At 36.5% G+C, this 19,873-nt stretch overlaps 1 protein-coding gene across 1 annotated transcript in view; it reads right to left on the bottom strand.

The window, feature by feature from the left end:
• LOC111669161 (dynein axonemal heavy chain 8) overlaps positions 1-17,348 on the bottom strand; it is a 36,318-nt gene extending 18,970 nt beyond the window's left edge. The window contains exons 1-44 of the mRNA XM_087179069.1: positions 17,307-17,348; positions 17,043-17,174; positions 16,327-16,411; positions 15,753-15,904; positions 14,763-14,949; positions 14,401-14,564; positions 13,797-13,973; positions 13,094-13,207; positions 12,120-12,227; positions 11,882-11,983; positions 11,621-11,767; positions 11,338-11,535; positions 11,127-11,203; positions 10,904-11,003; positions 10,640-10,759; positions 10,412-10,547; positions 10,095-10,282; positions 9,922-10,002; positions 9,464-9,580; positions 9,020-9,139; positions 8,678-8,816; positions 8,462-8,568; positions 8,268-8,371; positions 8,113-8,191; positions 7,849-7,978; positions 7,491-7,663; positions 7,264-7,390; positions 6,584-6,819; positions 5,820-5,924; positions 5,616-5,729; positions 5,444-5,506; positions 5,204-5,304; positions 4,926-5,063; positions 4,431-4,671; positions 4,134-4,333; positions 3,703-3,856; positions 3,424-3,587; positions 2,479-2,581; positions 2,041-2,145; positions 1,550-1,711; positions 830-1,054; positions 565-737; positions 277-455; positions 11-198 (exon numbers count right to left, since the gene is read on the bottom strand). Of these exons, the coding sequence (XP_087035195.1) occupies positions 11-198; positions 277-455; positions 565-737; positions 830-1,054; positions 1,550-1,711; positions 2,041-2,145; positions 2,479-2,581; positions 3,424-3,587; positions 3,703-3,856; positions 4,134-4,333; positions 4,431-4,671; positions 4,926-5,063; positions 5,204-5,304; positions 5,444-5,506; positions 5,616-5,729; positions 5,820-5,924; positions 6,584-6,819; positions 7,264-7,390; positions 7,491-7,663; positions 7,849-7,978; positions 8,113-8,191; positions 8,268-8,371; positions 8,462-8,568; positions 8,678-8,816; positions 9,020-9,139; positions 9,464-9,580; positions 9,922-10,002; positions 10,095-10,282; positions 10,412-10,547; positions 10,640-10,759; positions 10,904-11,003; positions 11,127-11,203; positions 11,338-11,535; positions 11,621-11,767; positions 11,882-11,983; positions 12,120-12,227; positions 13,094-13,207; positions 13,797-13,973; positions 14,401-14,564; positions 14,763-14,949; positions 15,753-15,904; positions 16,327-16,411; positions 17,043-17,174; positions 17,307-17,348 (6,057 nt within the window). The remainder of the gene's footprint in view (positions 1-10; positions 199-276; positions 456-564; positions 738-829; positions 1,055-1,549; positions 1,712-2,040; positions 2,146-2,478; positions 2,582-3,423; positions 3,588-3,702; positions 3,857-4,133; positions 4,334-4,430; positions 4,672-4,925; positions 5,064-5,203; positions 5,305-5,443; positions 5,507-5,615; positions 5,730-5,819; positions 5,925-6,583; positions 6,820-7,263; positions 7,391-7,490; positions 7,664-7,848; positions 7,979-8,112; positions 8,192-8,267; positions 8,372-8,461; positions 8,569-8,677; positions 8,817-9,019; positions 9,140-9,463; positions 9,581-9,921; positions 10,003-10,094; positions 10,283-10,411; positions 10,548-10,639; positions 10,760-10,903; positions 11,004-11,126; positions 11,204-11,337; positions 11,536-11,620; positions 11,768-11,881; positions 11,984-12,119; positions 12,228-13,093; positions 13,208-13,796; positions 13,974-14,400; positions 14,565-14,762; positions 14,950-15,752; positions 15,905-16,326; positions 16,412-17,042; positions 17,175-17,306) is intronic.
• Positions 17,349-19,873: the final 2,525 nt, after the last annotated feature.

Genomic DNA, 19,873 nt, shown 5'->3' with positions numbered 1-19,873 from the left:
TGTATCCTACCATAGTAATGAACAGGCCAAACTCTGGATTCAGATCCACACAGTCTCCATCAGTAAAGATGAAAGAGATTTTGTGTTTCTTGCGTGCTTGCAGAACAATGTAGATCTGCTGAGCAGCAACAGAAAGCACTGGCAGGTCGATTCTGTTGAACTCATCAAAGCAGCCCCAGGACCCTGACTGCGCAAGGCCTGAAAGATGAATATGTCACGATATAACTGAAACTGTACACCACACTGATCGATTAATTATTTCATTGCCTAAGATACCTTTGTATATCCTTCCAAGTCCTCTGAAGTCCATCTGGTCTGAGCAGTTGAACACCACCACGTACTTGCCGAGGCAGCGTCCCATGTCTTTTGTGGTTTCAGTCTTCCCAGTGCCGGCAGGCCCTGCAGGGGCTCCTCCCATGCTCATGCCCAGAGCCTGGGCGAGTGTGATGTAACACCTGTTACCAGATACAAGGCAGTTGACTGATTCAACGTAGAAATTAGAAATTAAACACTATGTGAAAAGTGAATACAATTATTAAATAACAATATCAAATCTTCTCCTGCCTGTCAGTCAGAGGGGTGATGACCAGACGGTCGGTACAGCCTAAGAACTCATTCTGATAAATGAAGTCAACATTAGTGATGGACACAAGGACTTTATCCAGATCCTCCTTGTAGTAAAATCTGCTCTGCTTCAGCCATTCAAAGTCATTGACAGATTTTATACGCTTTTTTACCTGGGGACAAAGCAGGATATCAATCTGAATGTGTTATCCAAAATACAATAACAGTCAGTCAATGATATAGTAAGATTTTCCAAAGAACCTACTAGGTCATTAAATATATCACTCTGGTGCACATGGATTGTGACCAGTGTCTCATATTTGATTCTGTCAAACTTGCTCAAGTCATAGGTGGTTTGTTTAATGAGAATGCTGAGTAATTGTAGGAATTTCTTTTTGGTAAAAGGCATGATCTCCCTGTCATCTTCAGCATTTTGCAGTGCCTCCTCTGCATCTCTTGTCCAAAGCATCTGGATTCCCAGCAAGCCCACCTAAAAAAGACAGAGCAAAAGGACACATGAAAAGATGTTTCTAATAAAATGAAAAACTGAACTACCTAAATGTAACCTAAATGTGCAAACTAGTACACATTAGTTGCAGTAAAAAAGTAAAGAACTACTAATACTTCTCATTATACCTCTCAACACAAATGAAGATATAGCCAACTTTGTACTGTTTATGTTTCATTAGGCCCAAGGCCATAATTCTGGATGCTCTGAGAAGTGATCACCATCTAGTGGTTTGACCACAATATGGATACATCTTCGTGATGAGGATGTTCTAGGGACAAATTATTGAGTGCAGTCTCTTTTGTGGAAATATATACAAAGAGCTGAGGTTCTTGACACAGTTCTGACTTGTTACACTTCACATCAAAATTTGTAATAATAGAATAATACTCTGTACACGTCTAGTGTTGACCTGATATCTATTAGTCACTAGCATTTAGAATCAACCTATTAAACGTCACGATAGTGTCTTCTGACCTGTGCTTGAAACTTGTCAAGGAAAGAGAGAAGATCAAAGTCTTCATCGTTGATCTCTAGATCTGAAGCTTTGATAACAGAGTGTAATGAAGCTTGCTGTTGTAACAACAGCTTCCCGAGCCAGAGCTCCACTGGTCCCTGTGCCATCACAGGACTGTCCAGCTGAAACCACAAACACATTTACTACACTTGTGATCAGGTAAGGAAAGGAAGAAAATGCATTTACTTATGTACAATTTTAGGGTAATATACTTTTTCCCATATGCACAGTTGTACACATATGACAACACTAACGCAATATGATGAATTGTTATAGATTCTACTACCAAACAATATAATGTAATTAAAATTGGCTCCATTTAGACCAGCTGCAACAAAGTGCCTTACATTAATAGAAACACATTCAATTCCACATTGTTTTAACACTCTGCAAATGCAAATGTAGAATTACATTATAGTTATAATCTGCAAATGAAATTCAAAATACATACCAGTAGTTTCTCTCCCTCTTGTGAAATAACAGCCAAAATCTTATCATACTCTGTTGCATGAAACTCTGCTTCATTGACATTGTCGAACACTCCAAGGAGATGTGACTGAAAAAAATAATTTCACTTTAAATCATTTTGCTAATTTTTATTCAACAATCTCAAGAAATCAAGATGTTATTGTGACAGATTAATACCTGTCAGAACATTTAAAAGTGCAGCAATTCAAACTAAATTCCCTAAAAAGTCTTTTACCATTTTCCTGATTTGTTCAGTTCACTTTTCCTAGAGCTTATTTTCCACCAAATTTCACTGAAATAATCTGACAGGTTTTTAAGATACCATGCATCTCAACAGTCAGACATAAGAAAGGGACCAAAAACATAACCTCCTTTGCAGAAGTATTTTAAAGCTTTTTATAGTGACAATCAATGTTCTAACCTGAATAGTGTGAGAATCACTGGCTTGACCAAGAATTTCCAAAAGGGCCGGATCAGACACAAAGAAGAATCGTGGAAACAGAAGCCTCTTTTTCTCAAGGTACCTGTTGAATTAGATAACATCATCTCCAGTGTACACATCATCTCCATCAACTGCAGTGGTATACCCAAGGCCTATGTTATTCAGGAAAATATTCTCTTTCTGGTTGAAAGCATCTGCAAGACTTATGAGGAGTAACCAAATCAATTGAAAATTTAAATGAAAAATCAAATAAAGAAATAATTAAATAAATAATGGAAAACATCAAGGTGCTAAAGAATTACAAAACCATTAAATCCAACTGATTTGATTAAACCAACTTTAAAAAGATGGATATTTTGCAATGAAGCTGTTGCAAAATAACCATCTTTAAAAAAAAAAAAAAAAAAAATGTTTTTATATAAAAACTGGTTGGTTATGCAAAAGTATTGATTATTTATGCAGTAAAAACCTCTCGCAGATAGTGACAAAGGAATGACCTTGAAACAATTCAAACAGCCACATGAAAAATCATACAACAAATCAAATGTCTCCTTCCTCTTATAACCTTACCAGAGTTGTCCTTTCCAACTAACTGACTTAATGCAGTTTTAAAGATTTCGGTGATGGCCATTTGGTCAGTACTTTATCAATGTGTTAATATGGGCTGCTAAAGTATTGAGATCTTCTTGATGACAATTCACTGACATGATTTAAAGTTCATTGATTCGATCTCTCATAAATCAGTGTATTGCTTCTTGAAAATACTGACGATACATCAATTTGTGAGAAAACAAGGGGAGGTTACAGTTACAATGGACTTAACAGGGTAGAACTACTTTAAAGTTTTTTGTTTGTGTTTTTTGCCCCTACTGATGTTTCTAAGCTAGAGTAATAAACTAAACAAAGTTGTTGGCAAAACTTTACCCTGCAAGAGATTTTTGACAGAACTCCAGCTGTTTCTGAAGATCTGGCAGGAGCTGTCCCAGAGTTGGATCCCCCACACAGCACTCAATCACATGTGGGACCTTTTGGGCTCGTTGCATGATCTTAATCCATGACTTGTCAATATTCTGAAATCGCTTTGCTTCCTAGATTGGGAAATATTTCAGTATTGTAATAGTAGTAATATAGTAATATAGTAAGTATTTTAGTAATTTACTGAGTAGAATAACACATTGTATAAACTGAGATTTCATACTATACCTGTGGCAGGTCTTTGGCAATGTCACCTCCAACAAACACAGCCTCCAAATAGATCCACAGGTTTTGCACAATAACCCACTGTTCAATGACATCAGATGTTGTTGACAGCTTGGAGACCCAATCCTGGATCTCTGCTTTGTAGAAGGCACTGTACCTGTAAAGGCAGACAAGGGCACAAGTTCAAGACATGAAAGACACAAGACATTGTGTGGACACCTTGTCTGAAACAATACCTTTGATTAACAGACCCAAAATTACTCCCATTCCTTTTCATCAGTTATAGTCACATAAGTCCACTAGCAGTCTTTTCTGTTTATGTACTCCATCCTTAATCATACTTGGTCTTAAATGTTTTTTGATTTCCCTTCTGAGCTTCCTGGATAAGATGATGAACTTGCTGAAATTTTAAGTTAGATTTTTTTCTGTTCTACCTGTTGCTCAGCAGTGAACCCAGCACCATCAGACTATCCTCCAGAGTGGTGAGAATCTCTGCTGTCTCTGCCCCTTTCAGCATAAGTTCTCCTCTGTCCTTGAATGTCATCAAGCTCAGGATCTGGCTGCACCACACTTCTTTCACTTGTGACAACTTGGCCTCAATATCTTTCTCCTTAACAGCTGATATGGAGATATCCTACAAACACAGTAAGCCAAGGGTTTATAAAGTAATAAGATATTACAGCTTGAAATGAGGACAGGTTGTAACCAAAGCATCTGAACTGCCAGCAAACCTCAATTTCGTCCTTATACTTCAACAGAGGTGCTTCCATGATGTTCTGGAGTGTAAAGGTCTTGGACTCCACCTCAAATTTGTGCCCTGTAAGGTCTGTGATCCGGTCCCAGTGTCTTCTCATCATAGATTTATTTGCCATCATTTCAAGCAGAGGGCATGACTCACTGAAATCATCAATCGTCTTCTTCAGGTCCAAGAAGGCTTGCCATTCTTTCAGCCCTTTGGGCAGCTTTCGGCACCTAGAAAGAGGGTTAACCATTGTAGGTGTTACAGCAGTAAAGCAAGAGTCTGAGTTAATAAACCCAGAATAAGACTAAAAATATTATAAAATTTAGAATAAAATAAGAAAATAATACAAAAAACAGAAGGTGTGTGAGTGATATATGGTTATGAATTTCATTCATTCAAGTTTGTCACATGCCAAACTAAAGCATAGCATAGAAGATTGTCTGTAATAGTAAAGGTGGAGAATTAACAGAAATAAGGGGATTACCTGTTCTGAAATTCCAAAAGTTCTGCATTGATCTTCTCAATATCCACATCTGTCCACAGAATGCCATAGTATCTGCTAATCCTAGTCATGACTGCATCATAAAGGCCATAAAGTTTCTGTAGCAGATCAAGCTCTTTTCTGGGGTAATCATAAGGAATCATGGGTTTATTAGTTTGAATACATTACAAAATACCACAGAGATTACACTGCAACCAGTATGGAAAGAATTTTCAATGTCATGGTAATATAGGGTAAGCCTTTATAGAATGGGAACATACTTTTTCTTTTGTAGACAGTCATACTGTGTAACTGGCAAGCCAAGAAGTTTCTCTCCAGAGCTGTATGTGTTGAAATTTCTCCACAGTTCTTCAAATTTAGCCTGCGTACAATAAAAATGAAAAAAATAAGATGCTGTGGTTATATTTCATTTTGCAGGGCTTTTCTACTTGTTTGATTGCTTTTCATGTATCTAACATTGACCAGTATACAGTAAGATGGTAATTCACTAACTGAGTTACCTGACAACTCTGGAGCCTGCGGCTGGCTTCTTGTGGAGCTATTCCCTCAACCATGGGGCCTTCCTAAAAACAAGATCATACAAACTGATTAATAAATTCATTTAAATTGACTAATTTGACTGATTGAAAACTTACACATACACTAATAAGAAAAAATACACAGATTACTTACTGAATCATATTTCTCCGTAAAAGTGAAAACATCATTTTGGAAAGTAGAAACACACTCCAGAAGGCTTTGTTTGAACATGGGTTGCCTTCGAACAAGCTCATCTTGCACTGACCTCTGGGAAAGTCAGGAATTAAAAACCAAGATCACAGGTGAGTTAAAGAAGGGACACATTTTTAAAACATTAAATATAATGAGAATACTAACAGCTTTAGACTGAAGTTTTGTGAAGAGATCCCTCAGATTGTGCACCCCCTCTGTTTCTCTTTTGGTCACCTCAGCTTCATATTTAGTCAGAATTTCATAGGCTTCCTGTAAAATGTAACATAATCATTAAATTGTTATTTGATAGCTACGTAAATCAAACTTCAGGGTTACCTTATGGAGGAAGGAGAACATGACTTCAAAATTTACACTTACAGTGAAAAACATTTCTAAACCAATAATGAAAATCTACAAATGTCATGAACACACAAATTTAGGACAGAAAAAAGGGACTATAAATTTGGTCATTAAAATGCCACAAATAGTCTCTGATAATGCCCCATAGATCATTCAAAGCCAGCAATTTACTAACAGTATAATTCAATGTGTATGTCTCGTCTTTTATAGTGCCTAACTGCCAACTGCTCTTGTTATTATCTGTCATAAACTCACATCACAAACAAGACTTCACCCAGATTTGTCCACATTCCAAGACTGGAAACCTAATAAAAGTTTAAATATGTCTGTAGGTCTCATTTTGATCTGCTACTTAATAAGAATGTATTAATTTGTTCCACTGAGGCCCATGGGTTGGCACCACAGGAGTCCCAGTGCAGAAATGCAAAGTGTCCTCACTTTTGCAAACCTTTGGGTGTTTTTTTTCAGATTCAGTGCTAATTTCAATCTGTACACAGGCATACAAGCATTGCAGTTATTGGTAAGACTTAAGCTATATCCCTGACAAGAAATTATTGTGCTATTCATACCTCAATGGATATCAATGTCATATCAGTTTGTATTTCAGTATCCCGAAGCTTAGACAGGGCCCCCATGGTAAGGCGCACATCTTCCAGATTAGCCACAGGATGAGATAGTTGTGTGAGGTATTTGTTAGCATGTATGCTGGTGTCAATCATTTTCTTTTTGTACTCCTCCTTCAGGTATTTGCACAACAGCTTCTTCCAGGCTTTGGTCTCAACTTTCAGGGCCTTCCTTAATGGATCTGTTTACAAGAGATACAATTTGCATTCCTTCTTCTAACACACACATACACACACACACGGTTCTCAAACCAAGCATTACTTTAAAAGTGATGGATTCAAGTAGTCAAATAGAGAGACTTCTGCTCTGACGTTCAGCCAGGTACAGCGCCTTAAAAAAGGCAGTGTCCATATTCTCCAGGACAAAGTCGGGAAAAAGGGTAGCACTCAATTGTTAAAGAACAGCAAAAAGAGGCAGCTCATGTATTAATATTTTAGATGAATTTATTTATAATCTGTCATCATACTGATTGCAAATGAATTAATCTAATCTGAATATCAGCATGTTAACTGTCATTGAGCATAAATGCAGCCTCTCATAGCAGCTTCCAACTGTAATGGAGATAGGCATTTACTAACTTAGAATTTATCTGGTTGCTGTCTACAACACATAATGAATATCTTACCTGTTGACAGCTCAGTTGACACCAAAACAACGATGGGTTTGATATCATCAATTTCTTGTTCAATTGAGTCATAGTGCTGGATTTCAGATTTAATCTGGATCAAGGATGGATGGCTGCCCATGAATTCCTTAGAAAGTTAACATAATCATATTGCTGTTATTTCAGGAAAATAGATATTCCATCTAAAAGTCAAAAAAAGAACATTTTATGTTCACAGGAAAACAAACCTTGACTTTGAGGTTCTTGTCCTTGTCCCAGATCACACTAAATGGACTGAACTGCTTCAGAAAATCAGTCGCTTGTCCTTTCTTGCTGCTGACTGCTGTTTTGAGAATGACCACCACCTTTTTGATGTCCTTGTGTTCAGCTACTCTGTGATAGAAATTCTCTTTTTCTCCGCCTATGAAATCATTACAGACAACAGGCAAAACCATAAAAATATCTAAAAAATTGTTCTTGATTATTTCAATGAAAGATCAATAAACCAAATTATGTTCACAAATCAAATTTAAAAGGTCATTCCCATTAATTTGTCTTTCAGTCTTGTCTTTTTTTTCTTCCATTTACATGCTGACAGTGACATACTTTTGTTCTTTGTGCCAACGGGACTGCACTCCATGTAATGCTGCCATGTAATGCCCTTGCTAACTTCCAACACCCGGTCAATTAGGTGATTTATGGCGTGTTGGATCTCATCTATAGTGGGAATCATCACCTGGTGACAAAAAATATCAGACACGGAAACTGCAATTTCTGTTTCACAAGATTGGAATGGAATTCTATATTATTCCTCTGATTATTCTTCCCTTCAAGGTACTGTAGGATGAATTGAAATCAGTAGAAACTCACCACTTTGGGTATGACCAGCTGGACTTCGGATTTTATTAACGGGACCAGCTTAGACTCAGATCTTTTTATTGATGTTGATCTGTAAGGGATCGTATCATTTCTCTTAGATACAGGTCCTTTTTTTTTTACATGCTGACAAACACAGACATACTTACTTGGCACAAATTCTCCTTTTCAGGATCTCCAGCGATAACCTGGTTGTTTTGACCAGTGCCTCTAATACCCTTGCAGTGAAGTATTCATAAAGCTTCTTAAACTCCTGAAATTTAGATTTGTATGTGAAGCATTAACACACTTGTTGGAATACTGTATACAAGATACATGCTTTTCTGTGGGTAAGCAAACATACCTTTTCAAATTTGATTGACTTATCTCTATCTGGACCTACTAAATTCATTCCCTCATCCTGATTAGACTTCTTCTGGCTCTCTCCTGAGAATGTCACACCCCTCTGTCCTATAATGCATGTTGTATGTGTGTGAGTAAAACAAAAAAAGATCTACATACTTATATGCAAGATATTTAGATTTTGGGTCCAACTCTTAAAACTGGGGTTTAAGAGTACCTGAAACAGTTTCCTCAGTGGTCTTCTTGGTGCCTTTTGATTCATAAATGGCACTAAACACATTACCCAGCTCCTTCACTGCTTCTTTAACACGACTAACTTTGTGGTCCAAGGTCTTTCCCAACTCCATACATCGATTCTAAAAAGAGATACATACTACAAGTAGATGACCAGGCATGATTCACTATTTCAATTCAAAGAAATTAAAATGGAAAATGTACACTCCATCTTCATAAATCTTCATCTTTAATAAAACAATAATTGTAAAAAAAAAAAAAAAAAAAAAAAACAACAAAAAAAACATTAACAAATTAAAAATAAAATGGTTATCACAGTCCATACCTCATTATAGTCAATCAGGTCATGTACTGAAGACGCATGATCTTCTGGGAGCTCAATCAGCTCAGTCTCTGAGATGTCCTTAAGGACATCATCAATGTGTATCTTAGAGATATCCTGCACCTGAAAAAAGAAATATAGTCTGTAGTAACATGAGTCTTGAGCAATAGCATTTTAAGAATACAATGAGTAAAACTGTGATAAAGGATTGCTGACTGGTGAGTGCAATGTTAGTGTAATGAAATTTTTACATTTCAGATCCACAACCATTCACCAAAGGTTATTAATAATCCTTCTAAACAACATGGTATTAAACACACAAATTAATTTTTGTAATCTTTTACAGGGATTCATTATTTTTGGTATCACTTTCAAAATATTTTACCATTATTGTTTTCATACTAATGTGCATACTTGACTTTTGACTGCTTTTATTCACTAACATACCGTCTTTACAAGATGTTTAAGCTCAAACAAAGCAGTGTCAACATTTTGGAAGAACTTGTCCAGGAGGAATGATGACCAAGTGAGCTGCACTGACCCATGGCGAAGCACAGATTCCACCTTGCAATTTATCAGAAACATAACAGTCAAAAATGAGCAACTCTGAAAGCATGGATAGATTAAGAAATATAAGCTCTTTAAGACACAAAAGAGATAAATATAAAAAAATGGGTCAATGCTGGTTCAACACCTATTCACGCTGTGAAGTGCTTTTCCTTGCTAAGCAGCTAAGCAACAAATACAGACTTCAAAGTGTTTGAATACACGGACTTGCAGCAAATATCATGAGTTGAACTATGTGTGTTTACATTTATGAGAACATGAAAATTGTTACTTTTCAGTACTTTATGATTTAGTGAAATGTTCTACTTATTATTGTACTGTAGTTACAAACTGCTTACATTTTTTATTTTTGAAGCCATCAAGCTGGCGAAATCTGCAGGTATGTTCTCACAAGTGGACTCATACTCTGTCAAAATGGTCTATAAAAAAGGAAATAAGCATAAAAATCATTTATATTGAGGTGATGCATCTATAAAAAAAATGCATGTATGTATGTTACAGTGTGGTTTACCTGTAGTCGGAGTTGATTAGTGTTTATTCTGCTTTCCAACTTGACCAGACACAGAGCCTGCTTTGGAATCTCCAAACCCATCTTCAGCAAACACTTAGCCTCCCGAATGACCTCAGTTACTTCAGGATCAAAGTTGACAACAAATTTTCCAGTCTTTGGGTGTCGAACCAGCAGTGTGATATTCAAGACTGTAGAAAAGAAGAAGAAAAGGGAAATGATTTGAAATGAATATTAACAGAATCCTATGCTGCATCCTAACAAGGGATATAATATGCCATCTAGGGTAGAACATATTCAGTTAAAACCAAAGAACCAACCATAGTCTAATTTTGACACTTCACCCATCCATGCTCTATGATGAACACACTCAAACTCTACAAATGCAGATGCAGTTTGGTTGAACATTTTGACTACATCTTGTCCCTCGGGGCTGCACAGGATGTCAGAATGTTTCTATTAAGGACAAGAGATGTATTCAACATTAAAATAAAACACTATGATAATGAAGTATTTTAAATTGTTTGGTGGGAGAAATGTAGACTTACTTTTAGGTATGACATGGGTTCCTCTATTTTTCTGTAGAGGTGCCTGACCCAGCTAATCCTTCCAGTCACGGGAGGCATGTTTCTAGCTAATGGGGGGTCCTCTCTCTGTTTTACATAGAGCTGCAAAGAAAATTGAAAATAATAAAATAAGTAAATCTGTTTTTTTAATCAAAAACATCAAAGCCCATATTTAACAATAAATTTGAATTTATACTTTATTTTTGGTATTGTACTCAAAGATGTAAGCCCACGAAAATGTGATACCTTTTTCACAAACTCTACTTCCGAGGCATAATGCTGAAGAATAAGACCCAAGATGCTGGATGTTTCTGTGTCTAGACAGGGAATGTTCAGCCTCTGAAAACTACAAATAAAGTAATTTATGAGAGCTGTGTTTGAATTTTCTGCTTATCATGCCAACGTGTCCACAATTTAAATCATTACAGTAGGATCTTTATACTATACTACTATGCAATATCATACTGACCGCTGTACAAAGCAAAGCGCATGCTGAGATGAGGTGATGGTTGAGAAGCATGACCTCATAAATGCCTGCAGCCGGTTCTATAGAGAAGGATAGACAAAATGGTAAAACAATCACCAATGTCAGAAACAATACTTATATAAGAGAAAAGGATATAATGTATGCTACCTATACAACATGTTGCAGATTTTAAACAGCAGGAAATTTTACATACCTCAATGTGGCTAACTTGAACCATAAAGTCAGCAAAATCGGTTTGGAATTCAGCTGTCCTTGGAGCCAACATATCAGACTGCTTCCGTTTCAAATTCATGGACACAGTGTGGAATTGTCTGGCCAGAATCTCAATGCCCTCAATGTTTGATTTCCCAAGAGATTCAAATGTCTTGAACACTGTGATTATTTTTGTGATCTACAAAAGATGATCCTTATTGTTATTAGGCAAGACCTTAAAATAAAAGTGGAATTCAAATCAAAAATGGCTTTGTGGACTTCACCTTTTCAAGTTGCTTGCAGAAATTGTCAAACTTCCAAAAAATCATTGTCTCTGAATCATCCAATGACACCTTTCCAGGTTTGTCGGATGTTTGTTTCTTTGTTTTCTGGAAGCAAGACTGATACTTCTCATACAAGCAGATACAGTCCTGCCAAAGACAAAAAATGAATGAAAACAATGACATGCTGCGATCATGTGTTATATTCAATCCCCAGTAATGATACCACAGATGTTTATCCATATACATAGGTGTCACCATTACCTGTATTTTCTTGATGATGACTTCAGCATCTTGGTCCCATATTTGACATGTGCCATTGTCAGTAATGTATGACCTGCATGCTGTAACCATCTGACTTGTGACCTGTAAAGTTTTTCAGGAACACAATTACAAAAGTTTTAATTAAAAAAAATGTAAATCTTAGATTGTGTGTTTGCATGAAAACCACATTTTCTAAAGCAACTTCCATTTTTCTGAGACTTGAATAAAATACACTTACTGTGCCGAACAGTGCAGATACATTTTCTCCTGTACTGTAGTACACTGAAACACTGCATATCATTTGAATGGCACTGATAACGTTCTGCACGCTTCCCATCATGGTGACCTGCAATCACAAATACATGTATGTCAATATAATTTACAATAGTCCTATCCATTAACTGTATAATGGGCAAATACTTCAAACAATGGAACACATTTTGCCTTAGAGGTAAAAGTTCCATCACATAAAACAAGTTTTTTAAAATTACAAGTAAATCTAGTAAATGACCCATAATAATGTGTGGAAGGCTCACTAGCACTTCCTATCCTACTAATGGAATATCAGTGTTGTTAATTGATTAATCAATTAATTAATTGGTTTGTTTGTTAATACATTAATTTTAAAAGTTTAATGGGGCAGTTTCTGTCACTAACTTTGTGCAGTTTAAGACAGGTTTAAGCCTGTGTGGAACAAATCAAATCGTTTCTTAAACTCAGTTTAAGCTGTGTTTGTGCATTTAAAGCACAGCTATCTTTAGTCTAAATATAGTGGCTATGTCATTAATTAAAACCTGATTAGAGATCACTACATCTGAGGTTTAACTTACACCTGTTGTACAATTGGGCTGCCTCTGAAATTGTCCACTATTCACTATAAAGGGAACGCTGTTGTCACTATTGATGTATAATGGCAGTTGTTGGTTAGTGACCATACATGTTGGATGCAACTAACCCTTACAGTAGAATTTAAACAGCACTACAAAATGACACGCACATTTTCTAAAATTAGATGGGAGATCCATTTCCTAAACTTCTTTTTATAAATACTGCTATTTTTACACACATATACCTGAATATGCTCCTACATCTTACTGTATGTATAAAAATTCTGCAGTAGACGATTTTTTTTCATTTTCATTCAATACTGACAAATATCTTTCCTTAGATATGACTAGGCATTCATAACATCATATTATTGACTATACATACCGGGTCACTGTTGTAAAGAGGTTGACAGACTTTCTCCAGTGTGCACAGGAACTTTACATTGTCTTTTGCCTCATTTGCACGATCTGTTAAACTGGAATCCATGTTCTGCCACATCTGCAGAGGTGCACAGTTTAAAACGACCTATTTCAGTTCATTCTAGAGGGCTTAAGGTCTTTTGAAGACCAAAGCAAGTTTTCAGATTTTATTGACTAATATGCACTTTTTCTAAATTAAATCCTTTAGTCCATAAAATGCCCTTCACAAGTTACTGTAACAGAGCTCAAAGTGATTATTTCAGATTGCAGAATACTCAAAAAGGCTAAAAGAAAACATAATACATTTGGACATTAAGGTTGGAACAATTGTGTGATATCTTAACTTTATCTTAACAATGTCTTTAAAGGTTATCAAAGATCAATAATCCCATGGATTAATTTTATATTATATATTTCTACAATTCAAAATTAATCATTATCAATTTCTACAAGCACTTTTCAACCACCTGGTGGTGACTGTTTTCACACACATTCTATCATAATTTTCAGACATTTGTCTTGTTATATTTTACACAGAATCAGTTGGTCATATAACATCTGAGTACAAATCAACCCTTTGTCAGATCCACCAAAAATCTGGTAAAAATGCTGTATAATAACTTTCTTATGTATTACTTTGTTGAAGTTGGACACTCAAGTGTCAGTACCTTCATAACCTTGGAATGGCTGATATGGAGCACCATTACCACTGCCTTACACTCTGGGCCTTTGATATGACTGATGATGGAGTTGAACCTCAAAGACATTCTTTGCCAGTACTGAAGCTCACACAGTGGCCCTGCAGAATCATCTAGTTTCCTCAACTGACTAGTTTCTACCAGGACCTGATGATTAGGGATACAGATAAAGGTTACAATTTCCTCTTACAGGGGAACTATTCAATCAATAACTCTACAGCAAGGTTCATTTAAAGGTAAGATGTAAGATGTTGTGTAGAAGTAACATGCTTATCTGCAGTTTCCATGTATATTTTGGACCAGCTGCATGGATCCTAAACATGCAGATTCTATCTAAATGACATCTTATTTAAGCTTTAGCCAAAATACAATAAGATCTTTTCCTTCTCACTTCACTTTCTATTGGGATTTCTTGTTATCTTCCTATTTTTCACACAGCCAAAATCCCTTTCATCATGGCCAGTGTTCTTTCTACCCATGTTCCTCAAGCTCAATCAGTCTGAAGAAGCTGTTCACTGTGCCTGGGAGAGGTGTGATAACAAACATGAAATATTTTACCAACTATGTTACCAACCTCCTTGATTTGCTTGTACCATTGCATCAGAATTTCTTCAAGTTGCTGCACCGTGTCAAAGTTGGCAGCCGCAACTTTCATATTATCAAGGGTGGCCAATTTAGATAAGTCAATATCTGTGACTGTTTTCAGATGAACAATGTTCTCGATGTTCATCTGGAGGTCTGAGGTACAAACAAAAAGACAAAGTACATGATTATCAAAGTGAGGGAAAGACCACTATTTGGTCACGAAACAAATTACAATTTTGAAGCAATCAAGTATGATTTGACAAACAAAACTGATGAGACACATTATTGTTATAATTATTTCTAAACATCAAAACTTGAAAGTCTGACAACTTCAAGAAAAAAATGACTTGCCATCTAAGGTGCTAAGACAGCGCTTTATGGTGTACTTGAAGTTCTTTTTAAGTTTTGCTCCGCGTCTAGTCTTATTTAAGACACCCCAGTTTTGTTTTGCATCAAGAGCTGGTAGCAGGAAGTTGTAGGCATTCCTCATTCCTTTCAGGAGGCCATCTCTCGCATCAATCATTGAAAACATTATCTCCTGCAAAGCATCAAGACAAATCATTTAACAAAATCCAGAACCAAATAAGCTAAAACCTAGCCTAGTGCTAGTAACATGGTCACCACCAGTGAGACTCTTCCACCTTTTCCCAAATGAAGACAAAGAATCCATGGTAGTTTCATCCGACTAGTTGAAGGTGTGGTAATAAAATAATAAATGTGAAACCAGCTGTTTTGTTAAATGGTATTAAAAAAAACTTCAGACTACTCATGAATACAAAATTTGACTGTATTTTCCCAGTTGGAGCACTCCAGAAAAATGGTGCATTTAAGTGACCGTAACTCAGTTGTCATGCCTACGGCTAACTTGAACATTTTCATAATTTATCCTTTTATAAAGACCCAATATTCCCAAGATTAAAAAAATCATTTGCAAATTTCTATATTTTCATCCAGATCCCTATCCACAGTAAAAACATCAGATACTTGTTCTATTATTAAGATGAAGTCAAAGATGTTTCGTTTTTATTGTTACATATTAGTACTTTTAGCATATGATTATGATAGATACTTCTCTAAAAAGGTTGAGGTACATATGGTGTTTTTCGTAATAATCAGTACTACAGACGCTTACTGATGTACAGTGCAAATGACAAATCAGTATCTTTTACAGTCAAACCGAAACTTTTTTTTTAGCACATAAAATAAACTGCACATTCAAAAATGATTTTATGTGGCTCTTAAGGTACAATCATTCAATCAGAAAATAAGGCTATCACACAAAGGAATAAAATATTTACAATTACAGAAACACACCACTTTACACATAAATGACTGTCTTACCACATGTATGTTTTCTGAATTCACAGGACTGTCCACTGTATTCCGTGTGAAAGAGCAGCAAACACCTGTAAGGCATGTCTGAGACAAATTTGCTAAAAACAGTCTGTGTACTTTTCCCCCTTTGGTAGTCCCAGGATATGAGCGGCCACACTCTGAAATGAAATCCAAATGAATTTTGATGACAAGAGGAAATAGAATGGACATGTAAAACTATTCACTGCTGATATCTACTCTGTGTACTAAAGTTTAAACATTCACCAGTATGGGGGCAAATACGATCCATTAAGTTTAGTAGACTTGGTAAAGATTTATCCCAAAATTATACAAATGACCCATCTAAAATAAAGTGAACATAAACTCAAACACATACAGTGAAGAGGGACCCTCCTAGGAATAATCCCTCCCCTACAGACATCTGACATCTTTCTATGGTCGGGAAGAAAATCAATATTGTTAACCAGTCTTATCCAGTTTCTAATACTAGCATTATGTCAGTCTAATGAAAAACGAAAATACGGCATAGCGGCTAATTTGCAACACTCCAAAATTGTAGTCTCTCTACATTTATACTTACCTATTCCTGGAACTTCAGCCTCTTGATACACAAAAGAAATGGTTTTACAACCTCCTTCAGCGAAGAAATTATCAAAAGTAGCCAACTATTGAGCAAGTAAAAAAGAAAAACAGTCAACTTTCTTTTTATGTGTTTATATGTTAACATAGGGATTTATGCATTTATATGTTAACATGGGCATTAAAGACATTCAACCAAAAAAAGGTTCCTGTCATCTTAAACAGAAACATTTATAAAAATGATAATCAAGAATGAACACTATTGTATTTTGTCATGAATCAACACCAGAAATACAGAATGTAAAGTTTTACCCACATCAAAGCGCCCTGAAAGGCTGGAAAATGTCATACTTCTGTATCTTCCAATCATACTATAGTGGCAGATAGAAATAAACACCAATATCACATGTTGATGTGTATTGGTTGAGATGTTACTGCTTTTAACATTATCATACACCCCACAGTCTAGTGGGACTGTTCGAAGCAGAAGTGGAACTGTGTAATGATGCTCAGAGATTTCATCAAGGGGTTAAAGGAAGAGGGTGCATATTTTCCCCAAACGCAAAAAGATTCTCTTAAAGTGAATGTTAAGTCCTGTCTCCCCTATATTTTTGAGACCGGACTGTGGCCACAATTAAGAGTCAACGGTCCAAAAACACTGGGGTAATTAATTACATCTCTGATGGGATATTCTGTACATAGACAGTCAAAACTCACAGATGAATCTAAAATAAATTCCTCTACTGCTGTTGGCTCCAAGAACAGCCTGTCAGCCAGGATGTCAATGATGTAGTTGTGTGCAGGGGTGATGAGCTTTTTTCGCTCTTCTCGTGCCTGCTTGTATTTGACCTGAGGAAGACAAGGGTTATAAATAGTAGTTACTGTATTTGCTCAAGTAACAAAAACCAGACCACACAAAATAAGTTACATCTAATTGTTTGCTTGTATTTCGTAAGCCTACAAGGTGCTGGATCAATGTACCTGACATCCATGCTTGTTTGCCTTTGTATTGTGTGAATCCATGATAAAGCAAAATCACCACCCAACTCCGTCCAGGGTATTCTCTCTAGATGAAATCAAAAAATATAATTAAACACTTGAGCTGAAGCCTATGGTTTTTTTCCCTATGGTTTTGTAGACCTAATACATTCAGGAGCTTGCATCATGTCCAGAATACTGTAGATGACAATGTCAGTAAGCTGATAAAGGAGTATGGTTATCTTCTCAGTAAAACAGGGCCGTTTTCCATCGACTGGAACTGATAGCAAGTTAATTAAAAGGGTTTATGTTAATGGTAAATTCATTCATATTTGTGGAGCATATGATGCGCCACACCCCAAAAATTCACACTACCATACTGAAAGGTTGTTAACGTTACTTACTTGGCTGTTGAACCAACTAACTTTAGGCTAATGTACAATTGTAGAGGCATAGCAGTGTTGCTAACATACTCCACATACATACTTACATTTTGAAGTTGGCTAAATAAAAGTAAGAGGGAAAAGAAAAAAAAATGTTAAAAACATTTCTGTTTAGTAGGTTAACTCAGTGGTTACTGCTAACATTGACATTGTGATAACTGAACTACCTTACTGTTACCGTTGGCAAACGTACGGAGTCAGACAGTTTAACATTAGTGTAACTTATTTTTCTGCCCTTACCAAAACTCGGTCACCCGATGAATTTATAGCCGCCCAGTGGCCACATTTTCTGTTTGTGCTGTGTCAGGAGTCAAAAAAAGACTCGTCGGTATTGTTTTTCTAACCGCTTACAATGAAGTTTCCGTCCAAATCCAGCCGTTGTTAGCACAACTGCCCAACTTCAACCGTTGACGAACCACGGGCCACAGCCGTTGTAGTGAAATACAATTTAAAATGTTACTGGTTAACTTTGATAATATGCTTATGGCCTTTCCTTCACTTTTGATGTGTTGTGATAGATTCAATTATGCTTTCCATATATTTATTTCAATCGCAAACCAATTAATTGCTTTGAATTTGCATTTAACTCTTACATTACTAAGCTTACTGCCATGTTTGCAAACACGTAGGTATTCGAGTCATAATCAAATAAACAGAACTTTCTGTAATGACTCAGGTGTCGCTTGTGGCCATTTTGTTTTCCATGTTTGAAATTTGGTGCCGTCTACCGGATTGTTGATATAACGACACATTAGTAAATGATTATATTAACAGTTGGGAGCACAATGAAACTTTTCAGAAGTTTTGGTTGGGTAGGAAATATTAAAGCCGAAAACGTAGGTTTAACTAACATACAGTACAGTCCAACAGTCTGTTCGTCAGCCATTCCTCCACGGTTATTTGTGACACCATTAGTCGATTTAAACATGCAGCAACAATTAAAGAGGAAATCCAAACAGGCAAGTGCTGGGAGTATAGCACAAAATTACATTGAACAGCACTATGGTGATAAATGATTGGTATACACGGATGGGTCAAAAGAACCTGAGACTGGACGCACAGGAGCTGCAGTTTTCATTCCACAGTGCAAAGTAGCAATAAAGGAAATAACCACATATCATTAATCAGTATATGCAGCTGAACTTGTTGCTGTTCTGATAGCATTGAAATGGTTAGAGGAAAACCACAAAAAAAGCATCTGATAGTTGGGCAGCACCCACACGCATTAAATCTGTGAAATCATGTAGACACGCTATTTTATTTGAAATTCACCATTTAATATACATTATGCATAATAAGGGTTTTAGGGTTTGCTTTGTTTGGGTTCCTGCCCATGTAGGAATAGAAGGAAACGAGGACGCTGACATACTGGCCAAACAACATTAAAATCCCGTTAAGTAAAGCAGAAGGTAAAACAATCATAAAGAGTCAAATGCAAAAAATATGGCAAAAATATTGGAACATGAATGACACAGGAAGACATTTTTATAGCATCCAGAATCATGTGGGTTTGGGAAGGAGGATGGGCAGGAACCGAAAAGAAAGAAGCAGTGGTTACTCGTCTCAGGATAGGACATACCGGACTCTATCAGACACTACACAAAATAGGCAAATATCCAACTGGTAGATGTGCACGCTGTGCGCATTCAGAATCGGTTCAGTAACTGCTGTTACAAAGAAGGGAATATGAGGAGGAAAGACAGGCTCTAAGAGCAGCATTAAAGAAGGATAAGCTAACACACAATGTTAGGAACCTTCTTAGAGAAACATCAGGGAGAATGTTTATTCATGGGATCACGTATCTCAAAAACACAGGGTTGATTTTAAAAAAAAAAATTATTTTCCTGCCATTCTTACGCTGTACACTCCAGTCCGGTAATTAGCGGTAATGCACCTGAAAGCTGGTTGCCAACCGCCAATCAGATCAAAAGAAGAAGAAGAAGAAGAAGAAGAAGAAGAAGAAGAAGAAGAAGAAGAAGAAGCTTAAACTAACAACTGATCTTGGGTCAGAAACCAGAGACGACATATGTTTCGTGGTCCACTGCGATTGGTCCAGGCATACCATCGTGCTGTCCAATGGCAGGCAGACATCTGTTCGCTGGAGCGACTCTAAAATATTCCCTTCTC

This window comes from Seriola lalandi, unplaced genomic scaffold (genome assembly GCF_002814215.2).
Source record: "Seriola lalandi dorsalis isolate HSWRI2012SDOR001 ecotype SW California unplaced genomic scaffold, Sedor1 jcf7180002054777, whole genome shotgun sequence".
Lineage (NCBI taxonomy): Eukaryota > Metazoa > Chordata > Actinopteri > Carangiformes > Carangidae > Seriola > Seriola lalandi.
This window is presented reverse-complemented; position numbering and strand designations above follow the sequence as displayed.